The sequence below is a fragment of the Diadema antillarum genome, unplaced genomic scaffold (genome assembly GCF_040938485.1).
Source record: "Diadema antillarum isolate AM-2024a unplaced genomic scaffold, OU_Dant_1.0 seq00000239_RagTag, whole genome shotgun sequence".
Taxonomy (NCBI): Eukaryota; Metazoa; Echinodermata; class Echinoidea; order Diadematoida; family Diadematidae; genus Diadema; species Diadema antillarum.
In genome coordinates, this window is record NW_027271286.1 from 1,072,995 (window position 1) to 1,089,776 (window position 16,782).

General features: G+C 39.4%; 1 protein-coding gene across 1 annotated transcript in view; it reads left to right on the plus strand.

Moving 5' to 3' along the window:
• Nucleotides 1-16,782, plus strand: part of LOC139729425 (uncharacterized) — a 182,482-nt gene that overhangs the window by 38,143 nt on the left and 127,557 nt on the right. Inside the window, exon 3 of the mRNA XM_071640350.1 lies at nucleotides 1,627-1,692. Coding sequence (XP_071496451.1) covers nucleotides 1,627-1,692 — 66 coding nt within the window. The remainder of the gene's footprint in view (nucleotides 1-1,626; nucleotides 1,693-16,782) is intronic.

The following is a 16,782-nucleotide window of genomic DNA, read 5'->3' on the forward strand; positions in this document are numbered from 1 at the left end:
AGCAGGAGTGGGTAGGCAAAGGCAAACTCTTGGCTTGTGCATCATTGTATTTGTCATCTTGAAGCTTTGTAAAAAGGAAAGTAAAAATAATGTAAAGGAGAAACAAAAAGCGACTACAATGCGTTGGTGGGATTTCACTTCATCTTTATTGAAGAGTTTGGCATGCGGCGAGGGGTTTCGTGCATCAAAATAGAGCTTTGTGCTACAAGCCAAGGCTCAATATTTTTCTTTGATGCACTTTGGTTGACCGTGGGGGTTGCTGATGAAGATTCTGGCGTCTAGCTTTGTAAGACAAAGACAAAGATGGTTCAATTTTGTTTTGTTTTGTTGTGCTTTGTTTTGCTTTCACTTATCTCTTCTCTTTTTTTTCCCCATGAAGTCAGTATGACATATTCTTGGCAGGAGTTCTAACATGAATTCACCTATGTTTTAGCAACTTCATCATTTAGCCGATCCTGGGAGATTTAGCAGCCGTGACGCATGTATCAGATCTTCACAGCTTGACACGTGCTGCATGTGTAGTTATCCACGTATGTCGTGCTCAGTGTATGGGTTTTCAGAAAGTTGTTTGACGACACTGACGTGGCTCACCCGAGCCAGCATCTCGGCGCGAGTGATTTCGAGGCAAAAATAGACTGATTTGGGAGCTGATATCGCGTCAATCTTGACTGTATCCTGGAGTCTGATATTAAACAACACCAGAATACCAATTTGAGGCAAGCAATTAACAGTTTCCTTGTAGGCCTTCATGGTGTAGTCTTCCCTCCTCTTGACAAAGGAGAGAGTGGAGCCCCCCCCCCCCCAAAAAAAAAAACAAAACAAAACAAAACAAAACAAAAACAAAAACAAAAACAAGAAAAAAAACAAAAACAAACAGTAAACAAACATCAAAACACAGGCACAGCAACAAAACAAAACAAAACAAACAAACAAACAAAAACAGAAAGGCAACGGGGTGGGGGAGGTTCCTTTTTGAAAGCCCATAGTACATAATGGAAGATAAAGCATTTTCAACATGTAGACAAACATAAAAAGACGCAGAGGCACTACAAACAAAGAAAAAAAAACACCTTGAAACATTGTTTTTAAAACAGAAGGATGGAAGGGTGTGATATGTTCCATTTTCCTCTTCGTGTTGGGTGAATCGTGGGGCACATGGAAATTAGTTTACAAGAGCCAAAGAACTATAAGGGATAGGGAAGACCCAAAACAAACAAACAAACAAACAGCATGGAAAATAAGAGAAATCTCTTGGGTTTCTAACCAGAATTACACTGCTGAAGTGTGTACAATGTTCAACCACCTGTCAGGATTTTGGAGGGTAGAAGGAAAGACGATGATGTTCTGCGCATTTGCTTGCATGAGCCGTGTGCACGCAACATTTTTTTTTAAACGTTATCGTAAATATCTTTGGAAGAGATCATTTGCGTTCATTTTTAGTATAGAATGTGATGCCATTGCTGCAGTGAAGTCACTTTGTGTTTCCATGTATTCAGTGAAATCACATCAACTAATGGACAGACAGTACGATATTGAAAGCAGACTGACGTGTACTGGAAGAATTTGGAAGTGACCGTTTTTCTTTCTCTACTTTTTTTTTCTGTCGCTTTCCTACGCTCACTCCAGGGGAATCCCAAGCCATGGAAGGGACATTAGATGGAAAAAACCACAACACACAAGACACAAATTATGGTGAGTACAAAACAGAAGGACCAAAGAAAGGAGTGCATTGAGTGTATGTTGCATACGGTGCGATGTTCGAGTAAATTAATGTGATCTTGTAAATGTGTGGATTTTGTTGTTGTTGTTGTTGTTCATGATATGATCTAGCCCACTGAGCTGCATCAAACGTGCCCTCAACGACAAGGAAAGACTGTTTGAGTTTAAATCGCTGTGCTCGCTGAAAGAGAAAGGAATGAGAGCTGCTTTCGCATTTTAACGAAGCTGGCAACGAAATGGACACCTCTTAAACTTTTGTGCCAGTGAAATGATTGATGGTTGTGAGATGGTAACTTGATGCTTTCGTTTGGTTTAGTTTCATATGCAAATACGTGATGGACCCTTGAAATTCTATATTCTTTTAATTCAATGTCTGAGTTCAGTGCTCTGTACATTTGATCTTCCTCTATCTTACGAAATCATCTTGGACGTGAAGTGATTTTCACCTCTGTGCATTTCACTCACGTTGCTCCCATCACGTTGTTGTGTTTGGTCCCGAATGAGCACCAGGCAACAGAACAAAAGTGCGTGCACCTTACCTTTCCTTAACTCCTTGCTGCCTTCATCCCTAATGACTGGTGCGTGGGGAGTGGAGCGGCGGAGAGACGGTGCGGCTCGTTAATGGGGTAACAAGAATTTGTCAGTTGGTAGGCAGGCACACATGTTACCCCCATGTGAGGATAAACTCGGCAATGTGTCACAGGCAATGCCGTGTCAACAGAGAACCTTGTTAGCACTCTCTGTTTCATGTCATACCCCCTTTCATACTTTAGAACTGTTAAAGTGTACCCTTTGAACATCTTTAAGTCTGAAACCTCTCGACAGCAATTTTGCTTTCTCTGAAACACTAATCCGAACACATACAGTAGATGTGTAAAAATAATCAGAAGAAGCCCTCCTGTCATCTTTACCATCAAAGGTAAAGTTCTCCTCAGCTCCATTTCAAATAAAAAAAAAGTTGCAATGATGGCAACTCTTGCTGTAATGGCAAGTGTCCTTGTAATCTATAGCAATAATGTTTCTTCCTGATTAGCTGTTGCTGCCAGAAGAAGCTGCCATTCTAATAAGAATCGCCATCATAACATAATTTTCTGAAATGAGACCCAGATTTACAGTGGGTAATTCAATGGATTACTGCTGTGTGAAAGTCTGTCCCTTTAAACCGCTGACGAACTTGCATATTTATAAGCAATGCTGCCCAGTGGTGAGATGTGAGCCGATGAACAATTCTTGTTTTTAATATGCACATTGTAAGTGATGCACCCACGAGAGGTGGTTGATATCAGTGAAACGCATTTTTTTTTTTTTTTTTTTCCTGCTTGCCACTTTCATCCGTCTTCATTGCCATCCGGTCTGAAAGCCACAAAATGCAAAAATTCATTCCCGAGTTCACACACGGAATTCTACCTGTTGAATCCTTTGGAGTCAACATCGGGAGCAGGAGCGGGCATCTGAACTGGTGGGGGAAGTCGAATGTGAGAGGGGTGCAAGTTTGAGTGATGTGCATGTAGACACCTTCCGCCAGGCCACCATATGTGTTTCACATACGTGTACAGGTACAGTAGTCGGGGGTCTGTTGACCGCATTTGTGAGTGTTGTCAGCCTATCCTCGTCTCTCCTGTACATGTTTGTGTGAAAGGAGGGTGCTACAGACGACGACAGTTAAGATTGCTAGAACAAAAACAACAATGATTCTGATGACAGTGGTAGCATTAGCATTGATGATCAACAATGGTGACGTTGTTTAATAGGTTGATATGCCATGTATCTTATAAAGCCTCGTGTGATGTATCATCATTTTCAAATTCATGAAATTCTTCCGTCGATATGTTTTTCATTGCAACTGATAGACAAATTGCCCTACATCAACGTAAAGCACTGAATTGATCAGTGTTTTAGTAGTAGCCATGATAAAAGATCATTGGTTCACTACATGTACTCGAGCAGGATTTGAACCTACGACCTCCTGATCTCCGCACAGGCGTCATCTCCACTAGACCACCAAGCTTCTGCCTGACCAGAGACATTTGTGAATTGGAACCAATGACCTTTTTCTCATCATGAAACTTTTGTGAATGGTTACTGGTATTCAGTGCATTGAGTAGCCCCCCCCAAAAAAAAATTGTGTTTATTTTTTATACTCTCATGAATATTGGCTCCTCACAAAATATGCAAAAGTTTCATGCATGCGAAAATTTCTGGTTTTACACTAACTTTCCTCTAGTGGGTCACTTTGAAGCTTGGACCTCAGCATCCCTACCACTAAACTGCTCCATCAGAAACACAGCATACAATGTACACTCACAGTACCACTGGATCCCTCCTCCATTGCTATTAAGCCAGGGGTGCAGGTTCCTGATGTGCGACTCTGCTCTGTGTCTGGTGAAGAACAGGGCCGTGAGGTGTGGAGTGAAAGGCATAGGATGCCTGGCCAGGGCTGTGAATCACCCTACCTACCAGAGGAGAGGTTTTAAAGGGGAACATTTCACTTATCACGTACCCATCTCCCCTTGAAAACAAAAAACAAAACAAAACAAAAACAAACAAAACAAAACAAACCAACAACTACAAGTACAAAGATCTTTAAAAAAAAATATTGATATAATCTTGTAGTATGAATATCAAAGAAAATGACTTTGTTTATTTTACTCCCCCCCCCCCCCCCCCCACTTTGGATTTGATACTCAAGACTCACTGTGGCCTTACCTAGAGGACTACCTAAAGCATAACATCATTACCCTTAAAAGCATCAAATTTGTGTTGGCTAGTGGGAATTCCACAATACATAGAAACAAGATCATGTACACATATATATGCTTAAATATGTAAATTCCATAACAATCATATTCCTTGAGTATACTTGCAGCACTTTGCTGTTGCAAAAGGACTTTGGTGGAGCCTACCATGAAAGATGCAGAGTTTGATAAAAAGTATTTAAAAACTTTTTTATTGTCATTTCAATCAGGATTTCACAAATAGTCATAACTTCAAAAAAAAAAAAGCCTCATCTATCATACCGCTACTCGACCTTTTCATGTGAATAACTCCACTTTAAACATGGTTACCCCTCCCAATTTTCAGAATAATTATCTTTAAAAGTTTTCCCCGGGGATTACCTTTGTGGTTTGTTTTTACTTGTGAGGTGACAAGATCTCAATGTAAGGGAAATTGTCAATAGTGTTGATAAGTAATTTAGAGCTTCTCTTGGGACCAAGGATGGGTGGTGGGAGGGGTTATGGCACAAAAGTGAGTTTGCTTCTGTATTTAAGAAACTGCAGTGGTTGATGGAAGCAAGAAGAGATGAGGACGTCATTGTGGAAGTTTGCTTCTCGCTGCCAGATACACGTACTCCTTGTTGTGCAGTGCAGTGTGGGTGCGTGTGTGATCAGTGATGGAGGGTACATTTTCAAAGCCCAGGGAGGTGCGTCCCCCTACCCCAGCAGAAAGCAAAAAAAAAAAAAAAATCCAAAACCCAAACTGCCGTGTGTGCGCTCAATTTACCACTTAACGCCAGGAGGAAATTGAATGCTACAGTCAAATTGACTCTTCCGGCCGCCACTTCCTGTCTGTCGGCAAAGTTTTAGTCATTCCTCTCCCGATTCTTGTGGTGCGTAACCTTGGAGATGGTCCTGCACCCCTACCTGCTCCCTCTTCCCCCTACCACCCCCCCCCCCCCACCGAATCACAATAAAAGATATTGCCATTGTCGTGTACCGACCTTCGCATTTCATGCGACCTAGCCCAGAGTGCGAAGTCTGCATATTCTTCACAGTGATTGGTTGCGAAAATTGAGGAGAAGGTAACAACTTGTTAAGGATTTTATTACGGGCTCAAGGTGATAGGATTATTCCTGTGAGGACAAACTGCATATTTCCGGTATTTTACAACGTGATACGCTTTTTGCGGTTGGTGTAGCTGCCAGTGAAAAAAAAAAAAGTTGAGTAGTTCAGGTGTACCACGTATGCACATTGTATGTAAATGAGAAGTTTGGATGTGTGTAATGAGGGAGAAGGATATACAGAACAATTAACATCTCAAGTTGTTGTGATTTTTGTTCTTGTTTTTTGCAATCTTCCTGCTGTTTGGGTGGACCAAGACTTAAAGACCCAGTGGCGTCGGAACTCGTTGGTAGCCCGATTGAATTGATCTTCATTCACAGAATGAAAATAAAAGGAGGCATATTAATTCTTTAGTGTTTTGTTATAAAGAAAATAGCCTTCACCCGTTGAGGACGGACTGATTTTGCTACAACACGCATTTCCCATCGACACCTGCCCAAGTATACTCAGGACTCATCCTCAACGGGTTGAAGACCTGTTAGCATAGGGTTTAACGGGTGGTCCAGTTCATTCACTGCCCAATGGGGTACATTAAAAAACCACAAATAGCGCCCATAAGCAAATATGTGCATCGAAGTGTAGTTTAACAATCTTTAATGCGCTCATCAGGTATGGTCGACTCTACTGTATACGCTGTTATTTCCACGTACATAAATATATTTTCGTGAATGAAGAGGTCACAGAGTATGACAATAAAAGCGCGCGAATATATTTGCATGCCATTTGTTCCTGTACTTATGCTGTCTTGATTCTGCGGAATTAATAGCTCACAAAACTCTTCTTACAGGGCCGAGCGCTAAAAATCAGTCACGCAAAAATATCCACTTACCATACTTCGTAATTCCGTCAGGGATTACGTTGACAAGAGAGACCGGCTGATGCATGCGCAGATTCCCCAATTCGTCGACGGCGCATTTGCATTGAAGCACGGTTTCGGATGCCCGTTTTTTCCCCTGAAAATATCGGCGCGATCCTCAAAAATAGGTTAGCGCTTTAGTGGAATATTGAAACATAAAGTCTCTCAGTCGAAGTGTAAATCACTTTAGAGACTATTTTTTTTAATGGTTATTCATGTCATCCTTGTAAGTGGTACATCCTTGAAGTTGACAAACACATCCATGTGACAGCAAACCTGGTATTGTGCAATGCAATGTCTCTGAGATGTCTTTGAGTTGTGGAGGCATCTGTGCGATGTCTCCACATCGTAGCTGGTATATGATATCACCATGGGTCTCTGCAAGGACGTGGAGATGTCTTTGACAAATTTCTCGTCTCTGTGACTTAGCTGCAGCTAAGAAGATGTTATGAGTTGTCTGAGACCAGTTGGAGACTGAAAAAAAAAATCTCTGATTGAAAATAAAACAACAACAAAAAAATCAAACATGTTTGATTCTGTGGTAAGTATTTCAGGATGCTTATGAAATAGTTTTGAACAATTTACTGGCATTCAGATATTATGATGACAAATCCCCTCAAAAAATAAAGTAGAAATAAATAAAAATCTGTCTGATAGCACCCAATGTGGATTCTGGTTCTTTTGCACTCTTTAAAAGTTATCTTTATTATTATTATCATTATTATTATTATTATTATTGTTATTATTATTATTATTATTATTATTATTATTATTATTATTATTATTACTATTATTATTATTATTATTATTATTATTATTTGAATAAGTGCATCAAGACATGTAATGCTATTTTGTCATCTACTAGAACGAATGAATTCTATCAGAGTAGGTTTGTGCATCAATTTACATGCAAGTGCGTGTTGGCAAGCAAAGTGTATTATTTACGGAAATGTTTTTTTATTTTGACTATGATTTAACAAGAAAGGCAAACAGCATGGAACATTGGCCAATTTAGTCCATGGGCCAGGCCAGATCCTGGTACCATCTGAGGTGGCAATACCTTTTTGGTGTCATTTTGTTTGTTGGGCATAAATATGCTTATAAATCAAGCTATGATAGCATTTCCAAATGAGTAGCTTAGTCATAGTAAATGAATTTTAAACCAATTTGGTTTCGTTGTTATATCCCTGTACTTCTGAATCGAGACCAACCGCTATACAAAGAAGAGCACTGTCTGCTGTATGTTCACAGGTGTTCTGTTCTGTTCTGCGGTGCGCTTAGTCTTTGTTCAAGGCAGGGAATGGAATATCCAAGGGTTATGATGTCCACAACGCTTAGTCTAATATTCAAGACGGCGAAGGGAATATCCAAAGCTTATACAGTATACATCCCTTTATCTAAAAACAACAACAACAAAAAAGCAATTTCTCGTGAATTTTAGCGTCTTTTTCAATTATTTATCATTTTCCGGTGAAAACGCTACGTTGAAAATGCTAATACCACGCCAATGTCGCTTTATTTCCATCCAACAATGAAAGATTATGCAAAAACAATGTACCGGTACACTACAATACATTATAGTTAATTATGTTGTAAATGAACAGAGTGATTTTTGTTTAAAACTGATGTATTTGTTGAGAGGGTGGTATAAAAACAGTATAGATAATCCCTTTTATTAGGAACTTTAGATATGATAATGGTACATTGTTCTAGATAAAGACTAAGCGCACCTCGTGACAGCTGTGGACATCATAACCCTTTGGATATTCCCTTCGCTGCCTTGAATAAAGACTAAGCGCACCGCGTTTACAACAGAACACCTGTGGACATACAGAAGGCAGTGCTCGTATTTGTATAGCGGTTAGTTTCAATTCAGAAGTATAGGGATATAAAAACGAGACCAAATTGGTTAAAAATTCATTTATTATGACTAAGCTACTCATTTGGAAATGCTATCATAGCTTGATAAGCGTATCTATGTCCGACAAACAAAATGACACCAAAAAGGTTTTGCCACCTCGGGTGGTACCAACAACCCATTTTTCGGCTCTTGGCCCATGGACTAATTACAGTTACAAGCTTAATTCTGTTCCGTTTTTCTAACAATGGCTTCCTTCATGGAGGAACTCCATTTGTTATGTTTGGCTCTATCCTATTCTCTATGTCCCATGTATTTTAAGTACACGTGTCATACATGATCTCAAGGTCATATTCCCAGCTGTCTTTCTTTTTTTTTCTGTCACATTGAGCTGATGATGACTCTTATACTTTAAAAAGAAAAGAAGATATAAGGTATGAATAGATAAATATAAGGAATGATTCTAGATTTAAAAAACTGATAGCAAGGATCTCCTGACTTGATGCAAATACTTTGACTTTGTATTCATGTAATTGTCCAAGGTGATTCTCATACAGGGTATACCTTGTGACGATGAAACATGATGTACTGACCTTAGAGAGATATAAATACGGAAGGGATCGTCGAGGGTGTGCATCTCTTTGCAAGATGACTTTGAGATGTTCTTCCGAGTCTTGAAGGATTTCAGTCTCCGTCAATGCCAAATTTCCATCACATAGGTAATTGCTACTAAGAGGTACATACACATTGTATGTAAAACCACCTAATTGTCCTCTCCTAACCCCCCCCCCCCAAAAAAAAAAAAAAAAAGAAAGAAAGAAAAGAAAAGAAATGATAATAAAAAAAAAAATAAAAATAATAAAATAAAATAAAATAAGAAATAAATAAAAAAAAATAAATGAATAAATAAATAAATAAATAAAAAATATAATAAAATGAAAATAAAAATCACATGTAGGCCTAAATATATGAAGAGTTACATGGGTCAAGTGCAATTTTCAAACATTTTTAAGTTATGTCCATCGACAGACAGACAAATGAATCCTTTCTTATAATACATTGTACATTGTACCTAAACTTGTTGCATAACAGGGAATATTCATGATCAGAATATCCCATACTTTCTTGCTTGTTTGTATGTTTTTTAGCAGGTCTTATTGCAAAATCTCAAATTGACAAAAATGGAGTTAACACGTTTTGCAATCAAACTCTTCATATTTGCACATTGACTTTGGTTTCCACTACTTGTATAGTTCTCCTGTGGGAGAAAAGCTGATACTGCACTCAGTTTTGCATGACCTGTAACAAATTCAGAGGGTAATTCATACCTGAAAGAATAGATTATTCTGTGTTGCAGCTGTCACAACAAAACAGAACATCGGTGGATGTGAATGGAAGGTGAATGGAATTGAAGAAATAAAATGAAAATAGTCATCATGATGTCAATTGTGTGTGGATCGAGTAAATGCAGCAATATAGTTGAGCACATCAGTGAAAGTGTGAAGAAAATTCAGACATTAAAATACTCAGCAAAACTCACACACACCCACACACACACACACTCATGTCCAGGCAGCCGCTTGTCCTGTTAAGTCTATGGGTCACCAGACAAATGGACACATCTCAACTTACATTGTATGCCTTGAGACGTGATTCACAGTTGGCTTGTCATACTCATCCTGGACAAGAAGAAGAAAATGAATGTCTGGTGTGTGTGTGCCTTACAAGTGTAGCCAGCATAATTTTGTTGCGTAGTATGCATTCTTAAGCCGTACACCAACACACCAACACCCCCACACCCCCACCCCCCCCCCAACACACACACACAGACGCATCATTTTCTGTTTATCCCTCACTCACACAAACATGCATACACACATATAGAAACAACTTTTTCCTCTCTCTTCCTTTTTTTCTTTCACACACACACACACACGCATAATATACTATCAGTATCTCTCACATGGTCACAATATGCATATTCTCTCACACATTATACATTTTATCTCCGTCTCTCTCAAACATTACACACTATCTCTCTCTTCATCTCTCTCACACATATATACACATTATCTCCCTCTCTCTCTCTGTCTATTACTGTATATCTCTGAGTCTATTTTGTAGCGATTTGACCATGGAAGGGAAGACAAAATGGAAGTATTCTTTACAAGTTTGTCTAATTGAGTTATCCCCCTCCTACTGGCCCTCTGATGGGTGCAGCGACATGTGATTTGACGAGAACTCGGGAGCCAGACACGTAGGCGACCCGAAATTGGCCAGAAATTGAGCTTAATTTGAGGAAACACTTTAAGATGTCACGATTATGTAATATTTCTCCCCATCAGCAGACCGGGCCAATCAGTGAATGTCTCAGCATTCATTCGACATTGATGGAGGCATGTTGAATCATGTGTGAGGGATGAAATGACGCTTGATATATCTCATAAATGTCGAAGACAGATTTAAAGGGGCACTCCGCCCCATGTTCAAGTTAAAGGCATTATTTACCATTTGTAGATGAAACAAAAACCCAGCTTTAGTGCTTCAAAATAGTTCTGAAATGTGAGTTAGGGATAGAAACAACCAATGTAAAAATTTTAATCAGTATAATCAATTGAATATACAAAATATGAACAATATTTGAATCAAATTGTTTCTAGAATAAACTGTCTACAGGATCTTTGTGGTTTATTGAGAAAAATAGTGACGTCTCCTAATATTTTAGGCGTTATTGCAAAATGTTATTATATGTGACCCTGCACCTCAAAACAAGCAAAAAGTCGCCAGACATGAATTTTTAGTTAAGACCATATTCTGAAAGAGCAGACTTTAAGCTGTAAAATGATGTATAACTCAAATCAAATGGACTCTCCTAACCTATCTAAATGTTGGAAAGAAAGCACAAACTCGGGGAAAAGTGTGAACTGAGAAAAGAGGCTCTGAAGTACAGTGTCTATTCAAGCGCTTAATCTTTACCAAACCGTGCTGGTTGTGCGATGAATGGGACTAGAAACAGAAAGTAAACCACCAGAGTAACTTCAATGAAGGGATTATCAGATTAAATTGAAATTAAGCATGCCTCATTAACACATTCTTTCCATAATTAATGCCAACTTTCAAAGCAGTAGCACTATCCTTTCAAGAGTTATTAGAGTTGAAAGTGAAGCGTGTGGACAAGGTTTTTCAGAAATGAAAAAGGGATTCTAAAGACACACCTAATCACACTATTCTACCAAAAATGTTCGAGATAAATGCTATAAAAACACACTTTCCTGCCCGTTTTATGATACCAAATTTTAGCATAATGTAAAAGAAGACCCGCTCTTTCGGCTAGGTTGACCCATTTCACTTATTTTCAGTCCTCACGCAAAATCAGTGTGTGCGACTTTATGTTCGTTTTGAGGTGCACGGTCACATATGTATGGTAGGATGTTTCGTGATATAAGTGACTTTACATGCATGCATCACGATGTGATAACTCAAACATTTTTTAAAATCACTGCTCCCAATGGTATACAGTGCTTACCTTTAAATGTGATGATACATAGAAGATATTGTCATATGAAGCTGGATGCTCAGTGTTCTGATCAATTTTGCCATTAAAATCTGATAGTTGCTTTTAACCCATTGTGGACGAGCTGATTTTGCTACAACACGCATTTCCCATCTGCCCGAGCATACTCGGGACCTAATCTCCTACCACAGGTTAATAAGAGAGATGAACTGAATCCCAAAGCTTCTCATGTTTTCTACCAAACAGTGACATTGATCTAACTCATTTTTATGCCCAAAAACAAACAAACAAACAAACAAACAAACAATCAAGCTGACAGCAGGTATCTGAAAACTGTTTACAGCCCACAATTTTTTTAAATATTTTTTGCTAACTATATAAAGCTGGGTTTTTATTTTTATATATGGCTCGTAACCATGAAAAAACATAATCAGACACCCAGGACCATATTTTTGATTTGCACATCTGTGTTCTGCACTTTTTATGTTGCTGTTACCCGCAGAATTCTTTTATCCCCCCTAATTACTATTCCACACCATCTATGATTTCTTTGGTTCAAAACCTCTTAAGAAAAATCCACAGAACAGAAAAAACACCTAAGTCTTTCAAAGTACTTATTCTGCTCACAATCAAAGTGGCATGGCTGAAAATGTTGATTGCATGGAAACAAAATGTTACACCCACCCCCCTCCCCCACTCTCTCCACCACGCATAAAGGTAAAACAACATGACCAAATATTGATCCTCATACTTGTACACAGTATGTTGCCTCGGGATTACATCAAACCTATGCAGTGTACATGATGTAGGTCATTGAACCCAGTGATTGTCTCAATATGAAAGAAAAATAAAAAGAAAGAATCATGGTCCAGTTTTGTTCTGTAGTCCTTGTTTTTAATACTCAATAAATAACATACAATGAAGAGTTTACAAAACAAAAGCACATTGGCTACTTTTGCTCTGTAACCATACAGCCCTATATAGACAACAAAAAACAAACCCAACAACAACATGAACAAGATGTAAAGACTTAACTGGAAAGCCAGTTCCCTAATACAGCTGGTTCTAACAGTAAGTTATTCAGATGGTTACCTGTGCATATACATGTAAGTACATACACACTCACAAAATGATGTACACACGCATACGCACAATTTACAGTATACTGTAAAAGTGGAAATTTTCGTGATGTTGAAATTTTCGCACATTTCGTGCAACCAGAAGCTACCGTGAAAATAAAAGCACGAAAATTTTTTTTGCTTGCCATATGTTCCTGTGCGCGATGTCTTGATTCTGCGGGATTAAGAACAATTAGTCGCGCGAAAAATCCACTTTTACAGTACACTTTTATACAGTGTATAAGGTATGAAACATTGCTTTAAACATTATAGAGTCTTTCTATTAAATGTTACATGAATCTAGTAGGTAAGACTTGTATTTTTTGTAAGCATAGTGATGAACTTTCATTCGAAATACTTAAGGACCTCTTTAGAAAACAGGAGACTTTTTCCTAACTTGCCAAACATTTCTGTACATCTACACAAGTCATGATATGCATTTCGCATTGTTGTGTCAATTGTAGTTGTCTCTTATGTGGCAGATATTTCAGAGCTCAAAATTTGCAATTTCCTAGCCTTAGGCCCAGGCTGTTTACAAAGGCAGATTCTAATGTGAGAAATTTTTCAAGCACTGTGTAGTTTTTGTGTTGTACAAGATGTTTCCATTCCCCTTGCAATCTGTTTCAGTCAGTGTCATTCTAACTCTGCCCCTAAGCCAAGTTTGCAAGTTGCTCATGAGGTATCTCTCTGCCCCACCCCACTCTCACCCCACATGACCCCATCCCAGCCCACCTCACCCCACCCCCCCCCCCTTTACCCGCCCGCCTTACAACGATGATTCACGGTGGGCATAAAGCTGTTAGTGACCGTGATCTGATGGAACCCTCTCTCTTTCTCTCTGCCTCTCTCGCATTGGCCATTCTGACGTCACTTTGACTCACGGGCACTTGGCCGGTGCGCAGGCATTTGTGTTGCCGCCGTGTCCCGCAATTTGCCGAGTTGACCCACAAAATTACGCAGTTATGATGAGGCATTACCTTCGTCACTGGCAGTCGCTGATGCCTGCCTGCCTGCCTGCCTGCCTAGCAGTGCTCTCTCACAGTAACCCTTTCTCTGCCACAAACTTCTGACAGTGGTGTTCAACATTATGAAGATTTTCTGCCCCAATTGGCTGTCAAAGCACACAAAGGGTTAAATATTCATTTTTTTTTTCCAAGAGAAGAAAACCTGTTTGAATAGCTGGATGACCCATCGGATCTCATATTAAACTTTTAGGAGCAGACTGCTTTTGTGTGCACCGAGGCCGAGAGGGTAAAGAAGCCACATGTTATATTAGAAAGAAAACAAAAACCCTATATAGAAACAAAGGGTATTTAGCTTCCTAATGATCCAGTAATGTCAATATGAAATTACTCAAGCATTTTCTCACCCCTTTCCATTAAGAATGAGGGACTCTGTGATTATTTTTTGTATAGTATAATTCATTGCCGGTGTGATGTTGAGACCCTGTATCTCTGTTTGGACTATTGCAGATCTTTGTGTTGAAGGCATCAAAGGAATGTTACCGCGAGAGCATTTTTACAGAACGGTTGTTGGGGTAATCACCCTAGCTGGCTAGGGTAGAATTCGGCAAAAGTTAACACGACAACGTCCGAGCATCATTTTGTGGGGACAGTTTTAAACAGGTAGGGGAGAAAAAAAAAAGATTACCTGGTCGTTGTCGTGTTAACTCTGCTTTGAAAGGCTCTGTTAAAATGGAGCTTTAGTGTTCTACCCCTCCTGGAGATGGCTCCTCTCACCAGTTTGAACGTCTTCATCCTTTTTCTTCTTCATCTTTCCCTTTATATCTTGATGTCTTATACCCCTTTCAGTAACTCGTGCATTTTTGGCCAGCTCCTGGCCCGAGCCAAATTGGCCCGCCCCAAGCAGTAAAAATTGCGTTCAGTAACTATAGCAGAGCAGCGCTACTTTTACGATGACCCATTCATGAACTTGGTCACATAAGGGATAACTACCATGGTAACTGAACGCGCTCTCCAGTGGAAGTATGGCCAGGTAATTGTGACCTTTGACCGTGCAGGGAATTTTGGCTGAGCCTGGCGCTGCTACCGTTCATAAACTCACCAGGTCCGAGCCTGGCCCGGGCCTGGTGCTAGGCTGCAGCATGCAGTGCCAAAATAGTCTGCACCTGGTGCGGACCACTTTGCCTCAACCCATTCATAAACACAAAATTTTACAACTTAGCTTGGGCCTGGTCCAAGCCAGGAGGGTTTCTCCATCAGCCTCATCATCATCGTCATCGTCGTCATCGTCTTCATCGTCATCATCATCGTCATCGTTGTCATCATCATTATCATCGTCATCATCATCATTGTCATCATCTCATATGAAAAGGGTAGTATCCAGTTAACTTTTGCCCAGTAGGTTGTATCCTAGCTCATTGATACTCATGTGTTTGTTATTTGTGGATAGATTTGAGTACAGTCCAGAAAAATGAAACTTAGCTACTTATCGAGTAGTTTGTGATTACACTATCATCTATTTCTTCATTAATACATGCTCATCTTTCTATCAGTCAAGTAATACCAGAAGGTATTCCATTTTCTGCATGAGGTTTTTTGGCAGTACGCTCTCAGGTGAAAAGGATTTACTCCATCAGCGAGATAGCCCATGTCCATGCCATCAGTGTTGCAAAGCAGCTGGAATCAGTTCAAGTTTGACAGGGCTCCTTAGCTCGCTGTGTGCAGTGAAGGCTTGTCACCTGTTGCTCAATTAACATCTAAAAGTTGTTAATTAGTTCAGTGAGAGCACAGTGATGAGCTGCTTGTCAGAAGGCATATTTGATGAGTGAGCTGGTCCTAGTTCGCTCTTTTTTTCATGGGGGGGGGGGTGGTTGGTACTGATGGAGGGAAGGGAGGGTCAAGTTATTACAAAATCTTTAATTAGGTATGTCACCTTCCATGTCGGGCTTTCTGTGAGCTTGGTTTAATATGCAGGGGAGACTTTGCTAATGATCCAATTAATTACGGCACAAGGCCAGCACCGACTCTGTATGAACGGCATACAAGTATGGAGCATTGAATAGTTGTGTCTGCTTGATTTGAAACAGACCAGTATGTCGGTCGGACTGTGACTGACCATTGTGCCCATCCCATGCTGCAAATGGCACGGGTACCACAGATTCTGTGATTGAATTTCTGATAAAAACCTGTTTTTCATTTCTTTGTTGTTGTTTTTTTCTGTTTATTGGCTCTCTGGCACGTTCATTTCTAAATCTTTGAAATCACATTAGCATTAAAATATATAATATGTGCTTCCACTTTTATATATTTGAAGGAAACTCAGGTTTAAGGCTCATGGACATGTTAGTAACTATTAAAGTGAAATCATGTTTGAATTAAAGCATACATATATATTGTACCATGCTGATATATTCGAAGTAAACTCCTTGTAATGTGATAAAGACTAGGTATTGAGAAGTAATGAATGCCAGTTACATTAACATAGAGAATGTTATCATTTTACATTATTGGACCTGGCCAAATTCAGATGAGTAGTGAGAGCCATTATTCTTATCTTTCCAATTGTTTCTCATATGTCTAATATTAACTGCAGATATCCGTTGATGGGGCTCTGAGGTTCGGGTATGCCAAGGACAGTATACAATGAGCCAAAAAAAAAAAAGAAGAAAAAAGAAAAAGAAAAATAAGTCTAAAGAAATTAAAAAGAGATGAAAATGTTTGAGAGCCAAATAAGATTATATATCCTTAACCTCCAACTCAACTTGTGCGAGCAGAAGGGACAAAGATGTGAAATATACAGAAAAAACCCCCAAAGAAAACAACAAGCACAGAAACAAGCATGTGATCTTTAACTTCGGTACCCTGGATGAGCTAGGGGAGGACGAATCGGTCCCCAACTTGTGACACCTTGCCTAT